This window comes from Micromys minutus, assembly GCF_963924665.1.
Source record: "Micromys minutus genome assembly, chromosome: 27".
NCBI classification, from domain to species: Eukaryota; Metazoa; Chordata; class Mammalia; order Rodentia; family Muridae; genus Micromys; species Micromys minutus.
The window spans coordinates 15,936,398-15,962,947 of NC_137962.1; the positions used below are offsets into that span (position 1 = coordinate 15,936,398).

A 26,550-nucleotide genomic window follows, 5' to 3' on the forward strand; every position below is an offset into this window, starting at 1 on the left:
CAAAACTGAGTTTGCCACTTCCCTAATTTCTCATTGGGATGTATATTCTACACAGTTAGGATTTGGGCCTTATGTTTGAATTTTTATTCTTTTATTCCTTTTATTTTATTTTATTTTTTGACAAGGTCTTACTATGTGGTTCTAGCTGTCCTGGAACTCTGTGTAGACCAGGCTGGCCTTGAACTCGGAGATCCACCTGTGTCTACCTCCTGAATGCTGGGATTAAAGGTATGAGCCACCATGGCCTGGCTCTATGGCAGTTTTTGTTTTTTCGTTTTCTTAGTACTAGAGGTCACACCAGGACCTGTGTGTGTGTGTGTGTGTGTGTGTGTGTGTGTGTATGTGTGGTAAATGGTAAATGCTCTACTGCTGAGCTACGGCCCAGCCCGTGTTTGTTTTTTAGGCAGGGTCTCACTATGTGTGAGGGCTGGCCTCAGACTCGCGATCTTCCTATCTCTACCCCTGAGTGCTGAGGTTCAGATATGCTCTCTGGTCCCCATGAGTCCTTGTGCTGCGGGCCTTGGAACCCTGGGCTGGGAAGTCAGTGTTGAGCATGAGTGCAGGCTTTTCTGAGCTCTCATGCTAGCCTTGAGGATATCCCCGTTTCCTGGATGGTGTTTGCTAATTATTGATAAAGTATCCCTAGTCTAAAACTCCCAAGATTTAAAATACTTGAAATCAGTAGCATTTTGAATGCTGACTGTGTGCCTGAAGGGGGAAAATGCTTCACCAGATCTCATGTGACAGGTCACGTTAAAAACACAGGTTTATGGGGCGGGAGCCAAGTCAAGGCTTGGGTGGAGGTTGCTACGCCAGGACCTGCGGTGGCGATGGTAGTACGGCCGCACTTTATGGTGTCGTGGAAAGGGGGACGCACATGGTCCAAAGTCCTTTTACTTTCTGAAGATGGGCAGATCCTGGCAGAAGCAGATGGACTGAGCACAAACCACTGGCTGATCAGCACAGACAAGTGTGTGGAGAGAACCGATGGTGGACAGGACCAAACGGAAGGCTAGAGTGGATCTCCTGTACCCCTTAGAAGTCTGGGCTTGTTCCTGAGTGGCCGGGAGCAGGAGGATGCAGTGAGGCTCCTGATGGAGGAGCTGAGGGACTGATTTCCCTACGGGATTGAAAGTTACTTCATCACCACTGATGCAACAGGGTCCACTGCCACCGCTACACCGGATGGTGGGATCGTGCTCAGCTCTGGAACGGGCTCCAACTGTAGGCTTATCAACCCTGATGGCTCCGAGAGTGGCTGTGGTGGCTGGGGCCACATGATGGGAGACGAGGACTCAGCCTACTGGATTGCACACCAAGCTGTGAAAACCGTGCTTGACTCCATCGACAACCTCGAGCTCCTCAGGATATTGGTCATGTCAAGCAGGCCATGTTCAACTATTTCCCGGTGCCACATCGGCTGGGAATCCTCACCCACTCGTATAGGGACTTTGATAAATGCAAGTTTGCTGGATTTTGCCAGAAAATTGCAGAAGGTGCACAGCAGGGAGACCCTCTTTCCAGATACACCTTCAGGAAGGCTGGGGAGATGCTGGGCAGACATGTTGTGTCAGTATTGCCAGAGATTGACCCAGTTTTGTTCCAAGGGGAGCTTGGCCTCCCCATTCTGTGTGTGTGCTCAGTGTGGAAGAGCTGGGAGAAGGAAGGCTTTCTCCTGGCGCTGACACAAGGCGGAGAGCAGCAGGCACGGAACTCCTCCTTCAGCTTCACGCTGATGACGCTGTAGCACTCTTCTGCACTGGGGGTGCCAGCCTGGGGGCCAGGCACATTGGACACCACCTTTCCATGGATTACAGCATCAACGCCATTGCCTTCTATTCCTATACCTTCTAGGTACTGTTCCGTTCCCATCCAGCCAACTCTGAGTGCTGGAAGGAAGATTTTTCTTTTTTCAAAGCACATGTGGAAGAAAATAAATGCACTTTACTCCCTCAAAAAAAAAAAAAAAAAACCCAAAAAAACAACAAAAATAAAACCAAAAACCAAAAAACAAACAAACAAAAAAAACCCAAAAAAACGCGCACACATACACACAGGTTTATGAGCCAGGTGGCACACATCTTTAATCCCAGCACTCGGGAAGAAGAGGCTGTTGTTATCCCAGTACTCAGGAGGCAGAGGTTGTTGGATATCTAAGTTCGGAGGCCAGTCTGGTCCACAGAGTGATTTCTAGGACAGCTAGGGCTACACAGAGAAACTCGTTGTCTAGAAAACTCCGAAAAACAAAACTGTGGTAAAGTTGCCTTCATTTGAACATGGTATTTAGGTTTGGGTCCAGCCCTGAAATATATATGCTGAGTATATACATAGGAATATAGAATATGTATATATTTATAGGTACATGCAGGTGTTTAGACTTTCACACCCAAAACACCTCTGCTCTATAAGCTGGTTTATTTTTGGGGTGTGATGTGGCTAGAACTCAGGGCCTTAGTACATGCTAAGCCAGCCTGCTAGCTCTGAGCCATACTCTGCTAAATAAAGTATTTTGGGTAAGGGACACTTAGCCTGCATATACAAGTCCAGCATTTGGGTTTTTATTGTTGTTGTTGTTTTTTTTTTTTTCCCATTTCTTCCACCATTAGGTTTTTACACTTTTTAAAACAAGTTTATTTTAGGTATATGAGTGTTTTGCCGTGCAAATGTCTGTGTATCACGTGTGGACCTGGTGCTTGAGGAAGACAGAGAGGGCACTGGATCCCTGAAACTACAGTTACAGACTGTTGTGAGCCCTGTGTGGATGCTGGAGATGGAAACTGGGCTCTCTGGAAGAGCAGCCAGCCCTCTTAACTATTCAGCCACCTCTCCATTCCCCATCACTAGAAGTCCGAAAGACTTCAAAGTCAGGCTGGAGAGATGGGTCAGCAGTTAAGAGCACTGGCTGCTCTTCCAGAGACCCAGGTTTAATCCCCCAGCAACCACGTGGCAGCTCACAACTGTCTGCAACTGTTTCAGGGGATCTGACCTCCTCACACTCATACATGCAGGCAAAACACCAATGCACATAAAAACAAACAAACAAATAAAAATGTTAGACAGTAGTGGTGCAAGCCTTTAATCCCAGCACTCAGGAGGCAGACTTAGGTGGATCTGAGTTTAAAGCCATCCTGGGGGTTAAAGAGATGGCTCAGTGGCTTAGAGCACTGACTGTTCTTCCAAGGGTCCTGAGTTCAAATCCCAGCAGCCACAGGGTGACTCACAACCATCGGCAATGGGATATGATGCCTTCTGGTGTGTCTGCAGACAGCTATAATGAACTTATATCAAATACATCTTTTAAAAAATGTGGAAAATATTAAATTATATATATTATATATATATATATATATATATATAGCCATCCTGGTCTTAGTCAAGGCTACACAGAGAAGCCTTGTCTCAAAAAAACCAAATAATAATTGACATAATAATAATAATGATGATGATTAAAAGGAAGAGGAGTCCATGGGAAGTTAGCCCTTCATAACTGTAGGAGCCACAGTTAGGCTATCCTCCTGCAGACACCTGGGATTTTGGGTCAGGCTCCTGAGTGGATTCTTACATCCCTCTTGATAAGCATGGCAGAGACATTCCATGCTGACCCAGTTGTTTGCTTTGGCTCAAGAGTCTAGCATTGCTAACATGCTTGCTCTTCAGAATCCAAGTACAAGGGTGCGGGGTTGGGTCCCTGCCATGGCAGTCTCCCCTCCCCCATGAGCCTGTGGGTAGAGCATCTTGGAGGGCTTCAGTCCAGGAACACTGGTTTATAAATCTGACAGGTCCATATGCTTCTAAGCCTGATCCAGGCCATTGTGGGGCCTCCTTAACTGCCCTAGAAGACAGATCACACCTATACACACGTTTGGCCAGAGGGACACAGGACAATGAATGGTCCTTTCTACCAGATTCTCCTAGAGATCCTGGGCCACTGTGCTCTTTCTTATAAGAAGCTTTCTTCACTGCAGGTCAGGGATAAGGGCCCCTTTCTCGGCAGTGCTGGCTCAGTATGTGTGTGTGGGAGGGAAGGACTAGTTGTCTGCAAGGAACAGCTTCTTACTCCCAACGGTACCCAAACAGAAGACCACCACACTTCAGGCAGCACCCTGTGTGTCATGTAGGGGAGTCACTGATGACCTGTCCCTGCGGTACTCGGCTCTGTGTTCTGCCTGGTGAATGTCAGTTTGGTGTTAATGTGTGGTTGTTATACCCTGTCAGACAGGGAAGGACCCGTGAGGCTTCAGTGGTCAGGTCAGCAGGGCTGGAACACCCACCTAAGGGCAGCCACCCCAGCCCACACCTGCTCCTTATCGTCCATGTGGTTTGAACTGTGCTGGGAGCTATGGTTGACCCTCCTAGCGGCCCAATGCAGGAAATTTCTTGTGTCCTGGAAGGAGGCCTGCTTGGGTCAGAAGCAAGGTCTTCATTTGCAATTGGGGATGAACTTTTGTAGCCCTGAGCTCTTAATGCCCTCCCTCATCGATGATGGGCATTAGAGCATCTTGAACTGTCTCCCTGGCCTCTGCCCACGTCACACCAGGTACTCAGCTTAGTCTGCTTTTTCCCAGGGTCCAGAGCCTCCAGCTGCACCCAGATTTACACCTTGCCCACCTGAGCACCAGCACAGATGTGAACGAGGGTCGAGCCCGCCGCCGAGCCTGGCAGCAGACTCTCAACTGCAAGATTCAGCATATCACTCTGCAGCTGCTCGTCGGCATCTTCAGGTACTTTAAAGATCGCAGATCTTGGAGTGGCCACTGAGCTCATTCCCCAACCCTTCCTCGTGACCACACCAGCGGGGTCTACTCTGACCCTGCCCAGGACCTTCCCAGTATTGACCATCTGTCTCTCCTATCACTGGACACTTGAATGGCTAGTTCCAAGGTGGCTTCCTGGGACATGGTGCCTGTGTGCTCTGGCTGAAGGCTCAGGGTTAGTCCAGGGAGGGTGTGTTTTAGAAGCTGTGAAGAGATGCCTGAGGCATATTCTCAGGGCTCAGAAGCCAGATGGTGCGACATCCAAGGGGCTCAGGACAGATGAGTGTGTGGGCTTTGCTGCTGGGAAGCTCTTTGACATTGCCCATTGTGTAGTGTGTGCCTGTGCTGCCTAAGCCCCGGGCATCTGTTAAGTGGTCAAGTAAAGTTTGTGTGTTGAATGTTGTACAGGAACTGAGTCACTTCCAGCCTCAACACGCGTCATTTAAGGAATTGCATTACAGCTTGCTGCCCGCTCCCTGCATCCACAGAAAAGGAGGCTCTGATGCAGGTTCTGGCCTGCTCTGAAGGGTTGTCCAGTCAGGAGGGTGTTGGCAGAGAGCCGTGGCTCTCCCAGTCCTCTGATGATTTCCAAACAACACAGAAAGCAAGTTTGTTAGAAAGAAAATGAGGTTGTGTGTCAGAGACAGATTGTATTGTTTCTTTACTCAAAGTGTGATCCTGGGTAGGTTTCTTTTTTTATTCTTGGGAGACAATTTTTTAAAAAGGTTTATTTATTTTATTTATTTTATGTATATGAGCACACTGTTGCTGACACACCAAGAAGAAGGTATCGGATCCAGTTACAGATGGTTGTGAGCCACCATATGGTTGCTGGGAATTGAACTCATGACATCTGGAAGTTCTCTTATGTTCTTAACTGCTGAGCCATCTCTCCAGCCCCAGGGAGACAATTTTTTTTTTTTAAGCAAAACAACAAAACAGTTTATAACCAAGTGTCACGGTGCAAGCCTGTGATCCCAGTATTTTGGGAAGGAAGATCCATAGTGCAAGGCTGTCCTCCCAAGTGTGAGGCTAGCATAGTGCAAGGCTGTCCTCCCAAGTGTGAGGCTAGCATAAGCTACATGAGACTATACACCCTGCCCAAAACAGACCGCAGGAGGAAAATAAGACTGTGTCTCTTCACTCGCAGTGGAAGTGGCCGTACTCTGCAGGCCATAAGTATTTATTGCAGGTCACTGTAGCTTGGGGAGATTGTAAACTGAAGTCCCATGGGCTCATTAGACAGGTTTTGGAGCGGAGAAGCTTGGCTGAATACACTGTGGCTACAGTCATGCCCTGCACCTCCAAACTGACCTCTGACCCCAGTGGCTTTTGCAGTGCAGTAACTGATTGTTGAGTCTTCTGGCATAAAAAGCTGAGGTCCGAGGAGGCGGTGGCTCTGTCCCCCAGCTTCTTCCTAGTTAGAGAAGTGGTGAGCTTCACACAGTCCATCCTGATGCTGTCATTATGGGATGCAGTAAGCTCGGAGGAGTGGTTCTCAGCACCTTCCTGCTGCTGGACAGCGTGACTTTGGGCTTTGTGGTTGAGCACATGGCCCACCTTCTCTTTTCTAGGGAAGTGAAGAATCACTTGAATTATGAGCACCGGGTCTTCAACAGTGAGGAGTTTCTCAAGACGAGAGCAGCAGGGGACCAGCAGTTTTATAAGCAGGTGAGAGGGGGTAGGGCTGGGAGGCTCCGCCCACTTACTCCTCCATGTTGAAATGTTCCTCAAAGGCTTCTCCTGATGTAGTCATGTCTTACTGTATTGGCCTTTTCAGAAGCTTTTTTTTTTTTTTGGTCTGGTTTTATTGCCACCTCGTTTCTAAATTAGCTTTCTAGTATTGTACATGAAGTAAGAGACACAGTATTAAGCATGTGGTTTGATGGACAGTGGTACATGTGCGTACCTGGGTGAGCATGCCTTCAGTCTGGGCATCCGGCTCCTCTCCCTGTCACAGTCTTCAGCCTAGGCAGCCTTTGCTCTGTCTGTGAAGGAGAGTTTCTTGCCATTGCTATGCTGGTCTGAGAGCGCTGGTTCTTTCTTTCTCTGAGACTAACCTTGGCAGCTTCCTGACATTAGCCTAGGTTTGTGGGGGAGCCCATTGTTTCTGCCCAACCCTTAATGACTGGTTTGTCCATCATACAGAACGCAAGGGGCTTTGACCTGGCAAGCACCCCTGTGCACCACCCCCTGTGGGTCTGTTGTGACATCTTTGAGGTGCAAAGAGCTGCCTGCCTCCAGGGTCAGGTTAACCCACCCACTAGGTAACATGTACTGGTGTGACTCCCCCGTCGCTCATGTATGCCTCTCCTCTCCTTTTCTACCCCATGACCCCCCTGGTGTCCTCTGCTTTCTTATAGTAATCCAGGTCAGTTTGTGGACCCACCATCTGGGACAGGGCTATCCATGCCAGCTCTGGGTTCTCTAGCTAATCAGAGTGCTCCCTTAAACCTTTATGTGGCCTGTTTCTCTTTTGCATCTTCCTATAGTGTTTGCCTTTGGGTTCCTGGCTTGGCTGTTTCTGGACCCCCGCCCTCCCATGCGGATCTGGGCTCTTCCTACCTCCTCTTCTTCCTGCCTCTGTTGGGAGGAACCTGTAGGCCAGAGCTTGCTTGCAAAGGCTTACCTACATAATTAGGTGGAAACAACTTGGGTGCTGGGGCGTGGGGGGTGGTCCCCTGTAGAGTCAGGATCCCGGGGCTGTCTGGTTCCTGTCTGGCTGGGGCAGCGTGTGAAAGCAGACAGAGTGCTGTGGAGTGTGCACAGGTCGCAGGGCACATAGGTGACAAGTACAGCCAGGCCTGGGCTTTTTAACCTTCATGGTTTTCCAGGGGCAGGTCAGAATCTCTGAGTGTGTAAGAACCAGTTGTAAACCCAGAGAGATGGCTCAGTGGCTAAGATTGTATTCTGCTCTTCAGTTCAGTTTCCAGCACCCACCTTGAGCAACTCACACCATAATCTCAGATATGGGGAATCTGACCCCTCTGGCCTCTGCAGGCCCCTGCATATATTCACAGACACAGTACTAGAAATAATAAAAAAGTTTTTTAAAAAGCACCAGTTATGAAGTCTCCTGTTTGCATAGACTCTTGCCCAGAGGAGCCTGTGAAGGAGAGGGCATGCCTCAGTGGGGCTGCTGTTGGCTTTGGATGGAGGCCGGAGGACCGGGAACACAGTATGACAGCCTTTCTCAAATGCAGGTTTTGGATACCTACATGTTTCACTCCTTTCTGAAGGCCCGGCTCAACGGCAGGATGGACGCCTTTGCTCGGATGGACCTGGACACTCAGTCTGAGGAGGACAGGTGCCTAACTGTTGTAATTTCTCTTTGCGGCCTGAGGGCTCGTGTGTCTGTTTCTTTTCTTTTTCTTTTGACGATTTATTTATCTTATGTGTGTGAGTACACTGTCACTCACTGTCTTCAGGCACTCCACAAGAGAGCATCCATCAGACCCCATTACAGATGGTTGTGAGCCACCATGTGGTTGCTGGGAATCGAACCTCAGGAAGAGCGGTCAGAGCTCTGAACCGCCGAGCCACCTCTACAGCCCTGTCTGATTCATTTGGACGTACAAATGATCAATTCAGCAGGCCATTGAGCAATTTACTGTGAGCCATCCAAGGTGCATCCTCTGTGTGTCCCTGCTTTGTGGGGCAGGCTTTGTGTGCCTGGCCTGGCATCCTGTACCACACCCTGATCTCTGTCCATCTTCACTTCCTTCCCATGTTCCCCATTCACAGGCCTGTTTTCCCCCTGTGTTTTCCTGATTTTCTGTGTGCATCACCCACGGCGGTGCCCTGCTCACGTCTGAGGCTGTGGGCTGAGAGCCTTCATCCTTTACTCTTGAGCTATTCGAGGCTGGACTCAGTGATGGGTTCTTACCTTCCTGTGTGTGGCTGTCACCCTGCTCATTACTTTGGATGTGACAGGAGGGGGGGGGGCTCAGCCTTTCATCTTTGTGTCGATGAAGTGAACTCTTGCTTTTCCCTAGGATAGACAGGATGTTTATAAGTCCAAGGAGACCTACTGTGGAGAAGATGGCCTCTAGAAAGGCCTCACCCCTGCACATCACGCACAGGCGCATGGTGGTCAGCATGCCCAACCTGCAGGACATCTCCCTGCCCGACCTGCCGCCCAGGAACTCATCACTGCGGATAATGGATACCTCAAGCTGCAAAAGCAGCAGTTCAGGTGAGGCGGCTGCCCTCCTGCGTCTGCTCTTCCACCAGTGAAGCTTAGAGACCGTAGCCTGGTTCCGAGTGAGTGGATATGTTTAAAAATGTAAACTATTTTGGCCGGGCAGGCCTGTAATCTTAGCAGCTCAGGGGTCTGGGGCACAATTGGTGCTGGTCAGTTTGAGGCCAGCCTGGGTTTTGAGCTACCCTGTGTGAATGTGGTCATTGTGAGACTGAGATCCGGACTCCATAAAAACAGAGGAAAACATCCAAAAAAAAAAATGATTTAATGTCCATGCTCTGTCACTTGTGTATGTGTGGCATATAGTATGTGTCTATATTTGCAGATGTATGAAGGGATGCCCCTGGTTAGGTACCAGTTCCTTCCTAAAGAGTGCTGTTAGATATTTACAAGCCATGTTATATTTCTGTGTAAACTTCCCAAGGCTCATCCCGTTCCATATTACATCATAGATGTATACCATGAGCCCTGCTGAGTCCTTACTGGGCAGGAGAGGCTGTTGGGTGCTAGGCCCTTGCTATTGCTGTTCTTAGCTCAGGCTGTCTGTCTGAAAAGACAGTATGAAAGCGAAAAAGCCTCAGAGTTCAGATCAGCAGGAGGTGTGAAGCCCCTCCGTAGCTACTGCCTGGGTGTCTGACCCCAAGCAGACCAGTTCCTTTTTTAGGCTCTGCAGGTGTGTACGCTCTGGGGCACAGCCTGCTTACCTTTTCTGTGTTTATCTGGAGCTCCCTGACCGTTGCAGGCTCCACCTTCCTCCTCCCTCCGTAGTCAAAGTACCACCTCTGGCATGGTTGTGGGTGTGACTGCTGCCTCTGGTCCCTTGTTCCAAGGAAGCTCCTGGGAGGAGGAAACTTCAACTCCTGGTCAGTGTGCAGTCCCCAGGGGGCTTCAGATCCCGCTTCAGAATGCCTGTGGCACTCAGAAGCTCTGGTCCCTTCAGTGCTTACTTTTCGGATCTTTGCAGTGGGACTACTGGGCTACCACTGCCCAGAGCCACCGTTAAGGTGACAAATGCCTCCAAAGACTGAGCCCTACTTGGCAGGCATATCTTGGCTTTGGTTATCAGCCTAATCTTCAAAGGCCCAGTCTTAGTGTTTTTACTTAGTATCCATAGTTTTAAAAACATAACTGTCCCATGGAGAATAGTTATTGCTACTCTGGGAACAAAATGGATCATCTTTATCTCTATGGGGAATGCCCTGGAAGGAGCACATGGGTTCTTGTCCCAAGGCACACAACGCTGTCCTCAGCAGTGGTGTCATGGGTGCCTCTTTGCCTTTTCCAGGACTATGCTAATGACATGCATTTTTCCCTTGTTTGTTTGATTTTTTTTTTTTTTTTTTTTTAGTTCTCAAAGTGACCCCTAAGTCAACATACACATTCAAGATCCCTGAGATCCACTTCCCGCTGATGAGCCAGTGTGTTCAGGCTTATTACACAGACCTTGTCACTCTTCTGAGCAAGGCCATGGGCCTGTTGGGTCCTGGTGACTCTCTGCTCCTAGCCAGGTACTTCTACCTGCGTGGTCTTATCCGTTTGATGCAGGGACAACTGCTGAGCGCCCTCTTGGATTTCCAGAACCTGTATAAGACCGACATAGGGATCTTCCCAGCCGACCTCGTCAAGAGCATGGTGGAATCCATGTCCACCTCCGAGCGGGCCCAGGCTGAGCAGATGCCTGAACTCAGGCGGCTCATCACCGAGGTCTTTGATAAGCATGGAGAGGCCCCCAAGGCGGACGACACCGTGAAGAACTTCGAACTGCCCAAGAAGCACATGCAGCTCAATGATTTCGTGAAGCGGGTCCAGGAGTCAGGGATCGTGAAGGACACCATCATTATCCACCGCCTGTTTGACGCGCTGACTGTGGGTAAGAGGGCCCCACAGCACCCCTGGGTGATGATGTCCTCTGAGTCTGCAGGTCTATAGGTACAATCTAACCTCCTAAGGTTGTATGTGGTATAAAAACGAGCGGTGTCCTCACTGGACACGGACAGGTTTGGTTTGGTTTGGTTTTTTTCTTTGTCACTGTTCCCTGAGCCAGGGCTGCTTAAATTCATACTGATAACTGCTTTCACCCAAGAGTCTCCCATGAGGCCTGGGTAGATCGGAGAAAGTGCATATAAGTGCAAAGCAAACACCGAATAAATCATGAAGAAGTGTATTTTTAATTATGGATGTAGCTCAGTTGGCAGAGTGCCTGTCTAGTGCTTGAAGCCCTGGGTCCAACTCCAGCGCCTATAATAAACCAGGCATGGTGGCTCACAATTATAATCCTAGCATGAGAGCGGGGGCGGTGGGGGGCTCAGAGGGTCAGAGTTATTCTTGGTTACGTAATGAGGTTGAGAACAGCCTGGGCTGTGTGACGCTGTCTTAAAAATGTATATATTGGAGCGGTTGAGCACTGGCTGCTCTTCCAGTGGTCCCGAGTGAGATCCCCAGCAACCACATGGTAGCTCGTGACCATCTTTAAAGGGATCTGATGCCCTCTTCTGGTGTGCAGGCACACATGCACAGAGCATTTATATATAAAATAAAGAAAATAGAGAAAAAGCTATTTAAAGATGAAAGCAAATTTCTCACATAATGAGATGGATGAACTTATTAATTTTAAATAGAAAGTTAAATATTTTACTTTAACTAATTTATTCCTAGTTTATGTGCATTGGTGTGCATTGGTGTTCTGCCTACATGCATGTTTGTGTGAGGGTCTCCTGGAACCAGAGCTGCCATGTGGTTGCTGAGAATAGAACCTAGGGCCTCTGGAAGAGCAGCCAGTGTTCTTAACTGCTGAGCCATCTTTCCAGCTCCTTCCACCTCTTTTTTTTGGAGACAGAAACAACCTCTGGCTGTTCTGGAACTCACTATAAAGACCAGGTTGGCCTCAAACTCAGAGAGATCAGCCTGCCTCTGCCTCCCAAGTCTTGGGATTAAAGTGAGTCCTGGGATTCACTATCATACCTGGCCAAAAATTAAAAATTAAAGATGGGCATTGTGGCTCATGCACCTGGAAAACTGAGGTAGGAGGAATTGTGAGTTCAAGGCCAGCCTAGACTACGTACTGAGTTTTAAGTCATCCCGGGCTATGGAGTGAGATCCCGTCTTAAAAGAAAAAAGAATCTTGTAAACTCTTGGCTGATGTTTGGTTCTGCCGGGCAAAGCCCCTCCGGTGTTTCTCAAAGCTGCTATTTTGATTGCGTAGCCATCAGTGCTTAGAATCCCACTTAGCATTACTACTTAGTAAAAATGGTGGATGTCTGTAAAGGTTAGTCTCAGAAATTATTTGAAATACCATCTAAATCCCAAGCCAAATTCACTTAATGATTTTAAGTCAGCGACTGAAGTTAAAGTCAGTGAGTCAAGCTACACAAGCAATTTGAAGGTAAGAGAATCGAAGACGATACAGTGCAGAGAAATACTAATTTACATGTCGAGTGATGACAATAAGAAGACATTTGTTTCTCCTTTTTTCCTGTAATTAAGGCAGGAATTGTGTCAGAGCAAGACACACGGTAGCTTCAAGTCCAAGCCAGTGTCTTGGGCAGCTTTTGCTGGTGTTATGTGACCTGATGGTCTGCACAGCACAAAGTGCACACACGTCCAGACCCAGGCTGCAGGTGAGGTTGCATGATGCAGCATGGCTGAATTATATGTGAGGCTAGCTGCCTCTGCGGATGACCCAGTGCTTGCCTGTTGACTGCAGAGCTGTGGCTCACCTGAAGCATTCACACATGCCCAGGAGCACAGAGGCACGGTGCCAGGTACCAGGGCAACCCACCTCATTAAGATTTTCCCTTTACCACAGGACCCTTGTTTCTTGGGTTTGACTTTGCTCTTTGACAGTGAAGCACTGTCCCTGACCCGGGCTCTGTTTTCTGTTCTGCTTAAAACCTCTGACAACAAGATGTCCCCCAACAGCACGCAGCAATGTTGTACACTCACGGACCGTGTCCTGCCATCTGGCTGTTTGCGATCCTAATTTATTTCTTACTGAACCATGTTACCTTCACTGACACATGCATCTGTTCTGTCTACTGGCCATGGGGAGGAAGCACAGCTTTTTCTATCATCTTGTAACTGTGAGGTGTCTTGGGACAGTGTCTTTCTAGACGCTGACAGGGGGAGTCCTGACACCTGTCTCTAGGGTCTGTGGAGGCCATTTCCTCAGCTTTGAGCCAGGAGCTTGGTAGAACTGAGTGCCGGCACCCTGACCGTGTGCTGCCCACTGCCTGGCAGTGTGTGCCTGCCTGTCTTATGTGAGCTAGCACTGCCCGGCTGGGGTCCTTATCCATTTGATCTCATGCTGGCACTTGAATTTTGCATTCACCAGACTCTGCTGGTCACTTAAGTCCAGTCAGCCTGTCCCCCGAGTTCATCAACTCAGACAGAAATATTTGGAGAGTGGATGTGCTTTCTACTGAGCAAGGGCGCTGTCATCATTGTCGAAGCTATAAACTTGAACTTCCATGGTGTTGGGCACCCAACCCTGAAAGGGCTTAGAGCACCCAGGAGGGGGTGTGCAGTTTCCTGTGAACACCATGCCACTTATAGAAGGGACTTGATGTCCACATACCCGGAGGAATAACTGTTTTGGGGAGGACAGGGACGATGGGCCACCTGTCACTAGCCAGGTGCCGTAAAACACATACTTCGCAGGCCTCTGTGGGATAGCCTGCACTGCTCGGAACAGCTGTGGGTGTGATAGCATGTGTGAAGGGAGACAAGGCATTCGTGGAAAGACCCTGAGAGGCCCGTGGGCACACTTTTCTTCTTCCCACAGTGTTACCCTGTAAGATTGTGAACACCCTGAGGGTCCCCTGTCCTCCAGGGGTCCTGTGTGCAGTGGCCTGGAAGGAATGACTCAGACCCACCAGGCTGAGCATGCCTGGTAGTGCCTCTGTCTCCTCCACAGCCCTGGTATGGCCTGGCCACCTAATTACGCAATGGCGGGTGCACCCTGATGTAGGAAGAGAGGCCCCCTCTCAGTGCCTTTCCTTCTCTGCATGTGGTGGCATTTGACATCACCCCCTAGGTGCCTGGGAGCCTGGGAAGTGAGTTGCAACTGGGAGCCTGTTGTGTAGTTGTGGCTCTGGATAGTGAGCTGTCAGTGGCCTCAATTATGTGGTTCCTTAGGGGAGGAAGTGCCTGGGAAGGTGCAGGACCCCGCTGTCACTGCTGCAAGAGTACGTGCCTTTTAGTTAAGTGGATTGACCATGCTGAAAGTAAAAATTTGGCAAAGCTGAGTGTTCCCATATGTCTTAGTTAGGGCTTTACTGCTGCGAAGAGACACCATGACCAAGGCATCTCTTATAAGGACATAATTTAATTGGGACTGGCTCACAGGCTCAGAGGGTCAGTCTATTATCAAGGTGGGAGCATGGCAGCGGCCAAACAGCCATAATACAGGAGGAGCTGAAGAGTTCAACATCTTCGTCTGAAGGCAGCCAGAAGACTGGCTTTCAGGCAGCTAGGATGAGGGTCTTAAAGCCCATACCCACAGTGACACATTTCCTCCAACAAGGTCACACATCCTAATAGTGCCACTCCCTGGGCCACCCCACCATCTTAGAGTAAACTTGTGAGATACAAGTGTACAGGTGAGGGTTGGAGCACAGCTCAGCAGAGAGCTTTAAGACTGCTAGGGGCTTAGCCCCACCTAGTTTCACAGAACAAAGACAGGCTAATGGTTATCTCAGAAGTCCAGATTACATCATTTTGTCTCTGGACACGTGCTTTTGATTTTTCTTTACACGTCTGGGGTTACAAGCTCAGTCACAGTTGAAAAGTACAAATAGAACAGATTTCAGTTTTTATTATCAGCCCTATAACTTCAAAGAATCTAAAGAATGTCTCCACCAAAGCAGACACACTTATGTATTTATACATGGCATCCACTTCTAGGCTGGCAGAGGGTGCAGTTTTAAAGCTCTCCATAGAGAGTCTCTGAACCAGCCACTTATGGACAGCGAACATTAACACCCTCTCCTTTCGCTGTCTCGCCCCATCATCTAGGCTATAAAGTAGGGACGTTATTGTAATCTGTTTGCTGAGTTCTGTCCCCCCAGGGGTGGACCCTGTATGACCCTATCTTTACATTTTCACAGAGCTCCTAGCGTATAGTAAAACGAGGCCTTGAATCTGTAACCAGTTCTCCTGCTAGTTTGTCAACTGTTTCTGAGTTTACCCTGCTCCAATTATACTGATTGAATATGTTTAGGGGTAGACACCCCAAGAAGATTCCGGGAGTAATGGCCTTGTTTAGCGTTTGTTGTGATCTCTGGGGCACGAGGAAGACTTCCAAAGAGGGACAGGTGATATTATTTCCCCAAAAGCAGAAGGGACAGTAAGTTTAGAACTTCCCTAAAAAGAATCCGACTTAATTTTCTCGGGAAAAGACACAAAATGAATCGTAATGCAGAAAGTGCCTAAGCGTGTAACACACAGAAACTGGAACCTAGAGGTGAGAGACAGGAGGACAGTGGTCACAGCATTCAGCTCAGCTGTGCTGCGACTGTGTCAAACAGCTGTGCTGGCTTCATGGCTTTTGCCATTTCCAGTGGATAAGGCTGTGCCACAAAAGACCTGGGTTCAATATCCAGTGCCCCAGTCCCACCCAAAAGAATCCAGTTGAGGTTGTATCTGAAATGCCCACACACGTTCGTTCGCGTGAAGCCCGGCGCTGACAGGAGTACACGTTCTGCGCTGCAGCTCACAGGGTATTTATTCCCTGCGCCACCTTCAGTGTGACTTTTCAGAGTAGCATGTCTGTAGCTGGCTCTCATGGGGAGGACGCTGCCTGGATGACGCTGAGATGAGCCAGGGCTGGACAGTGGAGGTAGGTGGGTGACGCAGTGGAGATCCACAGCGGTTCACTGATAAGAAGTTGGAGACACAGGAATGGGCATCCTGTCTGTGGGTGTAGCCATCAGGTACCTACAGACTGTTGTGTGCTGAGAGACAACTGAGCCTGTGCATTGTAGCGGTAAGAGCAAAAAGTGAGGACCTTTTATCCTGAGCTAGTGCCGGCACCTGCGGGGCATCTTTATCTGAGCGGCTCCACGCCACCTCTAAGTACTCACAGACCCCGGCTTCTTGTGACCCAGGCACCATCTACTCCGCCCACCCCGGCTGCTTCTGTCCCTGGTGGTCCACAACCACCCCAGCATGGTGTTTTCACTCGGTCTCCCTTGGCGTGTTGTCGCCAAGCCTTGTATACACACACACACACACATACACACACACATACACACATCCCAACTCCATGGTGGGCTTTGTGCGTCCCGCCACTACACCCTTTTTACTCAATTAAGTCGTCACATCAAAGAGCACACCAAAATGATCTGATTCAATTAGTAGGATACAATTTGTCCACGTAGATAAGTTAAATGATCCTGTACAATTCCATTCCTTATAAAATATTCGTATAAAAAATCCATATAGAGATGCTCTGAGAGAAACGTCCACGTCTGCCTCCATCTTGCCTTTTCTCAGATCCTCAGCTTTCTCCTCTTCCTCTCTTCTTCCTAGACTCTTCCCCCACCTAGGCCGATAGGCTGGGCCGGCCTTGTTACAGCGTGTGACGGTGTGCGTGCAGACTAGCTGTGGGCGTGCACAGAGGTTGGGAAGCACCATAATTTGTAGTTGGGCTCTGCTGTGGTCCTGGCAGTGTTGTGAAAGCCATAGGTAGCTGGGGTGCTGGCTGCAGGTGGGAGATGGCTGGCATTTCGTCTGATGGGGTGTTCGTAGTCTTGCTGTTCCCACTGTGCATGTCCAGAGCACATGAGCCCCTCCCCTCCAAGGACAGGCAGGCTACTTGTCTATAAGAGGAAATTTTGGGGGCTGGAGAGATGGCTCAGTGGTTAAGAGTACTGACTGCTCTTCCAGAGGTCCTGAGTTCAATTCTTACAACCACATGGTGGCCCACAGCCATCTATAATGAGATCTGATGCCATCTTCTGGTGTGTCTGAAGACAGCTACGGTGTACTCATATGAATAAAAATATTTTTTAAAAAGAGGACATTTTGGGTGCTAGCTGCAAAGGCCTTACTGTGCGCAGCTCCGTTGACTGCTGTGGTATGGGTGCTCAGAGGGTCTGTGCTGGGGGATGCACAGAAAGGATCCCTGGCTCTTTCACTCTCTTGGGCACTGGAATGGACCGCCACTCCTCGTCCCGCCTTCCCTGTTCTGTCTGCTGGGCTCTTCCTTGTGTAGAATTCAGCATTTGTAAGGTGGCAGAGAACTCCAGCAGGGCATAACTATTGTCAGTCAGCTCAATGAAGTCATTTAGTGCAGGAGGGTGCAGAGGCTTGTCCCATGCATGGGATCACCCCATTCTCTGTTCTTTGTTTTCCTTAGTCACTTGTGTTAACCATTACACAGAAGAGCGCTGTACCCCTGTCCCAGATGAAATTTATTTTCTCATTGGATGGATCCAGTGACTTCAAAGCTTACATGGGGTTTGGAGTATAGTATTTGTGGAAGATTATTTGTCTAGCATGGGCAAGGCCCTGGATTCACCCCCTAATTTCTGCAAAAGAGAAATTTCAAATACATATTATTCAACTATCTTGAATAGTAAAACATAGAGAAAAAAAAAATCAAAATGGCGCCATCTTGTGGCGGTTCCCATGCATACATTCTCTTGCTACCCACGGATGACAGATCTTCCTATTGGGCCGCCGTCCTGTTGCTCCCAGCTGCCTTTGTTATTTGGAAATTCCCCCTGGAACCTTTCAGATCCTCCACAGCCTGCACATGGCTGTATGCTTACCCATCGTGCTGTGGCAGCAAAACAGATGTCCCAGGCAATTGTCACCATGACGCTGTTACCATGTGGGAAGGGTGACGTGAACCCAGTGGGACACTGTCCACCTCAGACCTGGGCCTCAGAAGGCTGGGTCCAGGGAGGCTGGGCATGGGGAGACACAGGTACTGTGTCAGCAGGGACCAGCTGCCAGTGGGCAGGGCCGGTGTCCTAGTTTGTACACAAACCTGATGTGTGTGGCTACCACAGACTGGGGCTTGGAGGGTGAGCCGAGCATACTCTGTGCACCATGCAGGGTGGGGGTTGGTGTGTGCTGGTAGCTGGGTTGACCGGTGCCCCGGGGGAGGCATGTAGTGCAGCCAGAATGGCCTGCACTGTCAGGGGAGGCTGTGCATGTCACCGGGGCGTTGAGGGCAAGAGGAGAGTTTCTCTGGTATGATGGTTAGGATGGGGCACATAGCAATAATACTCCCTGTCATAGCAGGGCTAGGGTGTGAAAAGAAAGGGGGAGACAGTCTGGGGGAACTTGAGGTCTTGTGTGGCTGAACAGTCTGGAAAGGTTTTAATGAGGAGCAGGAAGGTCCGCTTGTGCTTTAGAAAAGCCATTGTGGGGGCTGGGGGAGCCCAGAGTTTGTAACCTTGGGACGGCAGCAGAGAGGAGCGTGGCCTGTGCAGATGAGGGCCCGAGACACCCGGAGGACAAGAGCAACAGACAGGCTCTGGACACATAGGCGAGGCGGGACCAGGCTGGGTTTGGTGTGTCAAGTGAGCATCTGGCAGGTCTCGAGCTGAGTGCAGGTTCTATCCCAGAAGAAAGCAGCTTGAGAGCAGAGGGGGGTTCTAAGCCAGGCCTACGATCTCCGCATACAGCAGGCTGAGCCAGCAGGAGCAGAGGATGGGTGCTCAGCGAGTGTCAGGCCCGCCTCAGAAACTGGAGGTTGTCTCAAAAAAGTGTCCTTGTTGCAGTTACTGTGCCTACCTGTAGTTGGTCAGATTGCCATCCCTCTGAGGGCTAGAAGGGACAGGTGGCCTCTACCTAACTCTTCTGCCTCACTAGCTGGGGTAGCCAAAGGCTACATCCATCCTCAGAGTCCTGGGCACTGGTGCCACCTGCTGCCTGGTTTGGATAGTGCATGCTTAAAGTCAAGGCTGATGCAATTTTCCTTGTTACACTCAGGACACGAGAAACAGATTGACCCTGAGACATTCAGAGATTTTTACACTTGTTGGAAGGAGACAGAAGCGGAGGCACAAGAAGTCAGCCTGCCCGCACTGCTTATGGACCATTTGGATAAGAACGAGTGTGTCTATAAGCTGTCGAGCTCCGTGAAGACCAATCGTGGAGTTGGCAAGATTGCCATGACCCAGAAGCGCCTGTTCTTGCTCCCTGAGGGGCGGCCCGGCTATGTGGAGATCGCCACCTTTCGGAACATAGAGGTGAGGTGGTCCCCAGGCTGCTGCTTGTCCTCTGGTGCCTTCAGCACTATGTGCCTTCCTGTACCACAGCTTTCTCGGCTCTCAGCCGAGGGTGATGCGGCACCCCGGGGCATGGTTATGGGGGGCAGGAGGGCAGCATTCATTCGATCCCAAGTAGTCACCATGTTTGGAGGTACAAGGTAATGCTGGCTGCGGCTGTGACTTTCTCACCAGAGGTGGGTGGCTAGGAATGAATTCATCTCAGAGAGACAGCTACATGCTGACCACTGAGTCACTGTGTCCCAGAGTCTACTTGTTTTTCTTGGCACAGGCTGTATATTACCAGTTTTATATGTACATACAATAAACATATAAATAAAAAATGTATATCAGTACACACACACACACACACACACACATATACAGAGAGAGAGAGACATGATCTTGGTGTTTAGCCCAGCCTGGCTTTGAACTTGCAATGTTCCTGCCTCAGCCTACTGACATGTGCTACTAGCTTGGCCACATTTTATTTTATTTTTTGAGACAAAGTCTCTTTATGTAATCTCAACTGCTCTGAAACTATGTAGAGCTCATGAGAGATCTGCCTGCTTCTGCCTTTCGGGGACTCCTGGAGCCAGCACATTCTCTTCTCTTTCGGGGACTAAAGGCATGGGCCAGATGCCCAGCCATGTTCCATCCCTCCAGAGGAAGAGGTCTGACTCAGATGTACTGGTGTGTGTGTAGTCCTGGCACTCAGGAGTCAAAGGCAGGAACTGTTACAAATTTGAGGCCAGTGTGGGTAACAGGAGAAGAAAAAAAAAAGACTGGTCTGATTGGGACCCTAATGATCTTATTTTGTTCCTTATAGTTATGGTTACTGTCCCATACTTGAGGTGTAGGGGAGGAGAGTTGGGGCCGTCAAGTGTTCTCAATTACTGAGTGGTCACAGCAGAAACATGGGCCCGAGACCAGTGGCCACACAAGGCCTGTAGCTGTATTCCCTGCCTGATTTGCTGGCTGGCTCCAGAAGTCCTCAGGGAAAAGTGAAAGGTTGTAACGGGCACACTTGCCCGACATGGTGGCTTCAGGCCACTTGTTCCATCCACCATCAACCTATGCGTCTGTCATGTTGTTCTTGTCCTGCAGGAAGTCAAAAACACCACCGTGGCATTTCTCCTCCTGAGGATACCCACCTTAAAGATCAAGACGGTCACCAAGAAGGAAGTCTTCGAGGCCAACCTCAAGTCTGAGTGTGACCTCTGGCACCTCATGGTGAAGGAGATGTGGGCCGGAAAGAAGCTGGCAGATGACCACAAGGTCTGAGGTGGGGGAGGGCTTGTGGGCATGGGTGGCACCAGGTAGGTCCTGAAGGGGCACCTAGAGCTTGCAGCACCTTGAAGAACACTATGCTATTTGCAAGGACACAGAGGCTGTCATGGCTCTGTGACCCCACCTGAGACCATGTGGCCTCTGGGGGATGAGGAGGATGTGTAGGCTTTACTCAGTTTCCCTCTGTGTACATTCAGTGTCTTCCCAGTGAATGGGGGTAGGGTTGGGAGAAGTGTTCATACTGTCTAACTAGGGAGGAAACCATGTGTCAAACAAGCCAGGTGTGGTAGCATGTACCTGCCATTCCAGGACTCGGGAGGCTAAGCTGGGAGGGTCTGGACTTTGAGGCCAGCCTGGACCATAGAGCAAGACCATGTCTCAAGCAATCACATGACCAAACCAAAGCAAATGGGCCAAGGCTGTGATCAGAGAACTTCACACAATGGAACGCTCATAAGGGTGTTCAGGGACTTTTGTAGCCTCACCAGTCACCAGTCGGATGTGGCCCACAATGGTGCCTACCTTTGGGCACATCTTAGAAGGATCAGGCTGTCTGAAGGCAGGAGAGGAAGACGGCTATGTGTGATGGGTTATTGCCTGTCATGCATCAGGAGTGGATTGGTCTCTGTCATGAGCTCTGGCCTGCATTTAGAGAAGAGAATGTGCTGGCTCCAGGAGTCAACCATGAGAGGTTATCGTAACTCAGAGAAAAAGATTAGCACTGTGAGAGGAACCGTTCTCTCTAGTGAGGCAAAAGCTATAGAGACCCTCAGGGTTCAGACCAGGTCAGCACGCGCTTGCATCTCTCCTAGGACCCACAGTACGTCCAGCAAGCACTGACCAACGTCCTGCTTATGGATGCCGTGGTCGGCACGCTGCAGTCACCGAGGGCCATTTACGCTGCCTCCAAACTGGCCTACTTTGACAGTCTGAAGAATAAGCGTAAGTACTGTTGCCGGGCCATGCGTCTGTCACAAGAGGCTGTCTCTAGTGTTTCTTCCAGTTGGCATCTATCACTTAGAACCCACCCAAGCTTTCTTGCTTTCTTTGGCTTTTTGGGGAGGTGGTAGGGTCTTGCTGTGTAGCCCAGCTGAACACAAACTCATAGTACTAGTGCCTCAGTCTCCTGAATGCTGGGATTACACACTCTGCTGTCTCTGTTTTGTGTGTGTGTGTGTGTGTGTGTGTGTGTGTGTGTGTGTGTAACATGTGAGCACACATACCATGTCATGGAGATCAGAGGACAACTTGCTGGAGTCACTTCTCACCTTCTACAGTGTGGGTCTTGGAATTGAACTCAGGTCATCAAGCCTGGAGACAAAGTGCCTAAACACTCTGAGCAACCTCGAGGGCCCTGGTTTGTTTTGAATAGCACTGTTGTTTGTTTATTGCTTGTTTGAGCTAGAATTGTTCTGGCATAGGCTACCCTGGAACTCTGCATATAACCCTGGCTGGCCTTGAACTCACAATCCTCCTGCTCCAGGGAGTGTTAGGATTATAAGAAGTTTTAGGATTTTTTTTTAAAATATCACACATTGGCTTTCATCCTCCCTTTCTTCATTGGACCTGTGGCTCCTTGTTTTTTGTTTTTTCAGAACACACTGGCACCTCTCTTCTGGTGTTCCATTTTACGTTGTAAATGGCAGGTCCTGATCCTCAACTGGAGAATGTTCTGCCTGGCTCAGCACACAAGAAATGTCTGGAAGGCTGAAACTAACAGCCTCTCAGTCAATGCTGGGGCTGTATGTGGTCAGAACCACACTTTCTGAATAGCCATGGCCTCTCTGCACCTCTCTGGTTGGCCTGTAGACAGAAGGGTTAATGCAGCGCAGAAGGTAAGGGGTAGCCCTGAGTGCCATCGTCTTTTCTTTCTTTTCCGTCTTCCTCTCCTTTCTTTGATTGAGTCTTGGGTCGCCCAGGCTGGTCTCAAACTCTCTGTAACCGAAGATGGCCTGAAATCCGTGATCCTTCTGCCTCTACCTCCCAAGGGCAGGCTTTCCAGGTCTGAGTGGCCATGGCCAGCCTCTCTTTATCTTTAAAGGCTAGGCTCCTGGGGCAGAACTCTCCAGCCTCCTTCCTGTTTGTTTTTGTTTGGCTCTCACATTCTGAGCCATCCAGAGGTCAGGGTTTCAAGTCTCGGATCGGTGTGCTGAGATGTTCTGAGCCTTCTTTGCTCTGCTCCGTTTCCATTTTAAATGTCCTTCTGCAGCCTCCTGCTTTGAGACCCACATACTAGAAACAGCAAACTGTGGAGGCCACAAAGAAAGTGCTCCGGTCAACAGCAATAGGAAGTTCATTTCGGAGCACAGGTTGAAGTAAGGATGCTTGTCACACTGGCCAGGTCCTGTTGATACTCTTGCGCTGGACCCCTCTAAGCTGTGACTTCCTAGGTTTAGGGCATTTGAAGAGCAGTACCACCATCCCTGTGATGGCTGACACACTCACACTCTGCAAGAGGGGTTCCCACGCTGCTCAGCATCCCCTTCCGTGCTCCTGGATGCCCGTTGGTTGGTTCACATCATCATGATCGCATCTGTCCCGGGTGTCGCCCGTACCCGGGAGTCTCCCTGACTCCATCCTTTTACAGCCCGGTCTTTCCTCAGTACCTCGTGAGATGGCTGTGCCGGCGCTTTCCCTCTAGGATAATGCATCTTGTATGAGAGAGGTGCGCTGCTTGTGAGTGGATGTGTACTTGCAGGTGTCGGTCCTCACCTTCCACCTCGCTTCAGGTGCGGTCACCTCTCTCTTGTTTACTGCTGTGTACACCAGGCTAGCTGGTCCACACGCCTCCAGGGAGCCTCCTGTCTCTGCCCTCTGTCTGGCCATAGGAACAGGGATGGCAGGGGCACACTCCCGCTCCTGGCTTTCCACGGGTCCCCGTTCTCATACTACAAACATATAACCCATTTCTTTATTTTTATTTTACTTTTAAATCACTTCATGTCCTGATCACAGCCCCCCTCCCTTCTCTTATTCTAGTCCCACCATTACAAATCCCTTCCCCATGGCCCCCTCCCCTTCTACTCAGGGAAGGGGAGCCCCCTTGCTTACCACCTCACCCTGGGACATCTGGTTCCAGCAAGTCTAAGCACATCCTCTGCCACTGAGGCCCAACTAGGCAGTCCAGGTAGGAGGCAAGGGGACCCAATGGCAGGGAACAGAGACCGAGACAGACATACTCCACTTCTTAGGGAACCACCTGAACATCACACCATACCTTTGCTATAAATTATGTAGGGGCCTAGGCCCAGCTCCTATGCTTCCTGGTTGATGGCCCAGGCTCTGTGAGCCCCCATGGTCCCAGTTTAGTTGACTCTGGATCTTCTTGTGGTGTCTTTGACCACCCCAGCTTGCTCACTTCTACCCCCACTCTTCCACAAGACTCCCTGAGCTCCACTTGCTGTTTGGCTGTAGGTCTCTGCATCTGCCTCTACCTGCTGCTGGATAAAGTCTCTCAGGAGACCGTTATGCTAGGTTCCTGTCTGCAAGCACAGCAGAGCATCATTAATAGTGTCAGGGGTTGGCTCTCTCCCATGGAATGGCTCTCAAGATGGGGCAGTCATTGGTTGGTTTTCCCCTCAGTCTCTACCCCATCTTTGTCCCTGCACATCTCGTAGGCAGTACAAACTTTGGGTTGACAGCCCTTCGTTTCTTTTGCGGGTACAATACTATGTTGTTTGGCAGTACTACATCTCTGCCCCTTCATCTGTAGTGGCATTTAAGTAGGAGCTGCCTTCTGTCTAACGAAGGCTACTGTGAGTGTCTGTGCATGTTCATTTGTCTCTCCTGGGTCTTAGAAACAGCTGTCCACGAATTAGAAAATTATACCTTGGCTTAGCTTCATCTTGCCCTTTGTAATGTCTGTCACTGACTGTGTGGCCCTGATGCTTTCTGGTCACAGAACCTGCTCCTGAGCTGGGACAGCAGCCAGGAGGCTCAGGTGTCCCACGTTGCCTGGAGACTCATTGAGCCTCCCAGGAGCTCTGTCTAACAGTCTTGGGTCTCAACAGAACCGCTCCTGTCCTCAGATGGGAGTACAATCAAATAAACACTACACTTCAGCTGTTTATATAACTTTAAATGCTTGCCTTATCGTCAGCAGTCCAGGGCACAGCTTTCTAGCTCCTCTGTAAACAGTTTGCAGAGTTGCCATAGTAACAGCCAGCACACAATCTGTCACCATCACCTTGTTCCCATGGCACAGGAGGAGCCATCTGAGCTCAGGTCACAGCATGCTGCATTCCTGACCTCGGTTTAGCAAATCCAGAAATACCTTCCAGTGCATGGCTTAGCAAAGTGAAGACTCGGGACCCGAGTCCCTTAAGTCAGAAGCATGGGATCCTCTTGTGATGGAAGGTCTACAAATACACAAGCGGGAGGGCCTGAGGCCTCGGGTGGAGAGGCAGTGAGAGGGTCCTGCCATCACTTCCTGCGTTGTTGGAACCCAGGACCCATGGGGGTGGCCTAGTGACCAGTAGGTCGCATGCTCTTCTGGAAGCAAGGGACAGACCTGGTTGTTTCTTTTGAAAAATAAACATAATCACACCAGCCGGGAAGCTTAATGAAAGGCCACAGCGAGTCCCTAAAGCATATTCTCCACCGCCGTGCAGGCGATCCTTGGGGACAGGAGGAGGATTAGTGAGCCTCGGGGTTAGTGAGAAAGCCACTGAGCCTGGCAGGTGGTCCCAGAAACCCCAAGGAAGGCAGCTTTAGCACTGTCTGGAAGCAAGTTGGGCTGTGCAGAAAGGGGTGCAAATGCCGTGTCTTCGTCATGTAACTAGACCAAGTGTCCATTCACAGGTGAACGGGTAAAGAAAATGTGACCTCCAGCTGGCAAGATGGCTCACTAGGTAAAGGCACTTGCTGTCAAGCCTGACCTGAGCTCAGTCCCTAAGATCCACATGGCTGGAGGCGAGAGCTGATTCCCACAGTGGTTCTCTGATTTCCACATCTGTCCTATGGCAGACACGCCACACACAAAATGCTAGATAATAGTAAAAGAAAGTGTAACATATTCACAATGGTGCACTCACTCTTCAACCAGGAAACATCCACAGCTGCTGCCTTGCCCCTGCTCCCCTTAGGGATAAGCCAGGGCAAGCTGGATGCCGCCTTCCACAACGCCCTCTGCAGGCCGCATATGGCTTTACAGTAAACTAACAAGAGCTTGCGAGTTGTCCTGCTAGCCTTGACACTGGTAACCTAACTCATGTGCCTGTGTTTCAGCGCCCATGGCAGTCCCAAAGACAACCTCGGAGACCCTAAAACACAAGATTAACCCTTCAGCTGGAGAGACCGCTCCCCAGGCTATTGCAGTCTTGCTGTACACCCCAGGTATCTTGATTGTGACGAACTTAACGACTCGGGTTGGAGGTCAGCCTGGAAGCGGTGAGGGGACACCCCACACTAGAGACAGCAGGGGTGTCTATAGGACGAGATCCTGACCCTCAAGGGCAAAGCTTTCATGGCCACTCTGCCCTCTACAGCATGTGACATTTCAGGAGTTATGTGTCAGCTCTGTCTCTGGGTGAGGAGGCTGCTGTTGGCAAAATGGTTGTATAACCATAGGGTGGAGGGACAGCTGGTCTCCATATGGGAAGCTGGGACCTTGCTCACGTCAGTCAGTTACCACCCCAGCCCCAAGTGGACTGAAGTCTAGATGAGAAAGATGCCCACAAGTAAGTAGAGCAAGTGACCCGCAGACCAGCATGACCAGGACAAACCCCAATTTCCTAAGTACCGAAGGACTCTGTGGGTTTAACTACATTGATGGTTTCTGGGCTGGTGTGGTGGCTCAGTGAGTAAGGGTCCTTGCTTTTCTGCCCCCAACCCCGACAACCTAAATTTGATCCCTGGAACCACAGTGGAAAGAGAGAACAGACTCTTCCAAATTGTCATCTGGCTTCCACTATGCCTGCATGTACTTTTACACACAAATAGATGTAAATAATAATAATAATATGACAATAGTAATAATGATAATAATAATAATAATAATAATAATAATAATAATAATAATAATAATGGTTTCAAGAAATTACAGTCAGGAGAGTAGGAGCTCAGGGACCATGCTGGCATGTGTGAT

General features: G+C 49.8%; 2 protein-coding genes across 3 annotated transcripts in view; both read left to right on the forward strand.

Annotated features, from left to right (window-relative positions):
* Positions 1 to 26,550, forward strand: part of DENND3 (DENN domain containing 3) — a 58,771-nt gene that overhangs the window by 24,620 nt on the left and 7,601 nt on the right. For both annotated transcript variants that reach the window (XM_080939386.1, XM_080939387.1), the window contains 9 exons: positions 4,566 to 4,721; positions 6,329 to 6,425; positions 7,958 to 8,061; positions 8,750 to 8,949; positions 10,304 to 10,825; positions 18,898 to 19,157; positions 20,283 to 20,453; positions 21,278 to 21,407; positions 25,692 to 25,799. In XM_080939386.1, the coding sequence (XP_080795512.1) occupies positions 4,566 to 4,721; positions 6,329 to 6,425; positions 7,958 to 8,061; positions 8,750 to 8,949; positions 10,304 to 10,825; positions 18,898 to 19,157; positions 20,283 to 20,453; positions 21,278 to 21,407; positions 25,692 to 25,799 (1,748 nt within the window). The remainder of the gene's footprint in view (positions 1 to 4,565; positions 4,722 to 6,328; positions 6,426 to 7,957; positions 8,062 to 8,749; positions 8,950 to 10,303; positions 10,826 to 18,897; positions 19,158 to 20,282; positions 20,454 to 21,277; positions 21,408 to 25,691; positions 25,800 to 26,550) is intronic.
* NAGK (N-acetylglucosamine kinase) lies at positions 848 to 1,947 on the forward strand. The gene is given in 6 exon segments (XM_080938908.1): positions 848 to 1,021; positions 1,024 to 1,112; positions 1,116 to 1,356; positions 1,359 to 1,744; positions 1,748 to 1,757; positions 1,760 to 1,947. Coding segments are annotated over 6 exon segments (855 nt in total). The 5' UTR covers positions 848 to 987; the 3' UTR covers positions 1,855 to 1,947.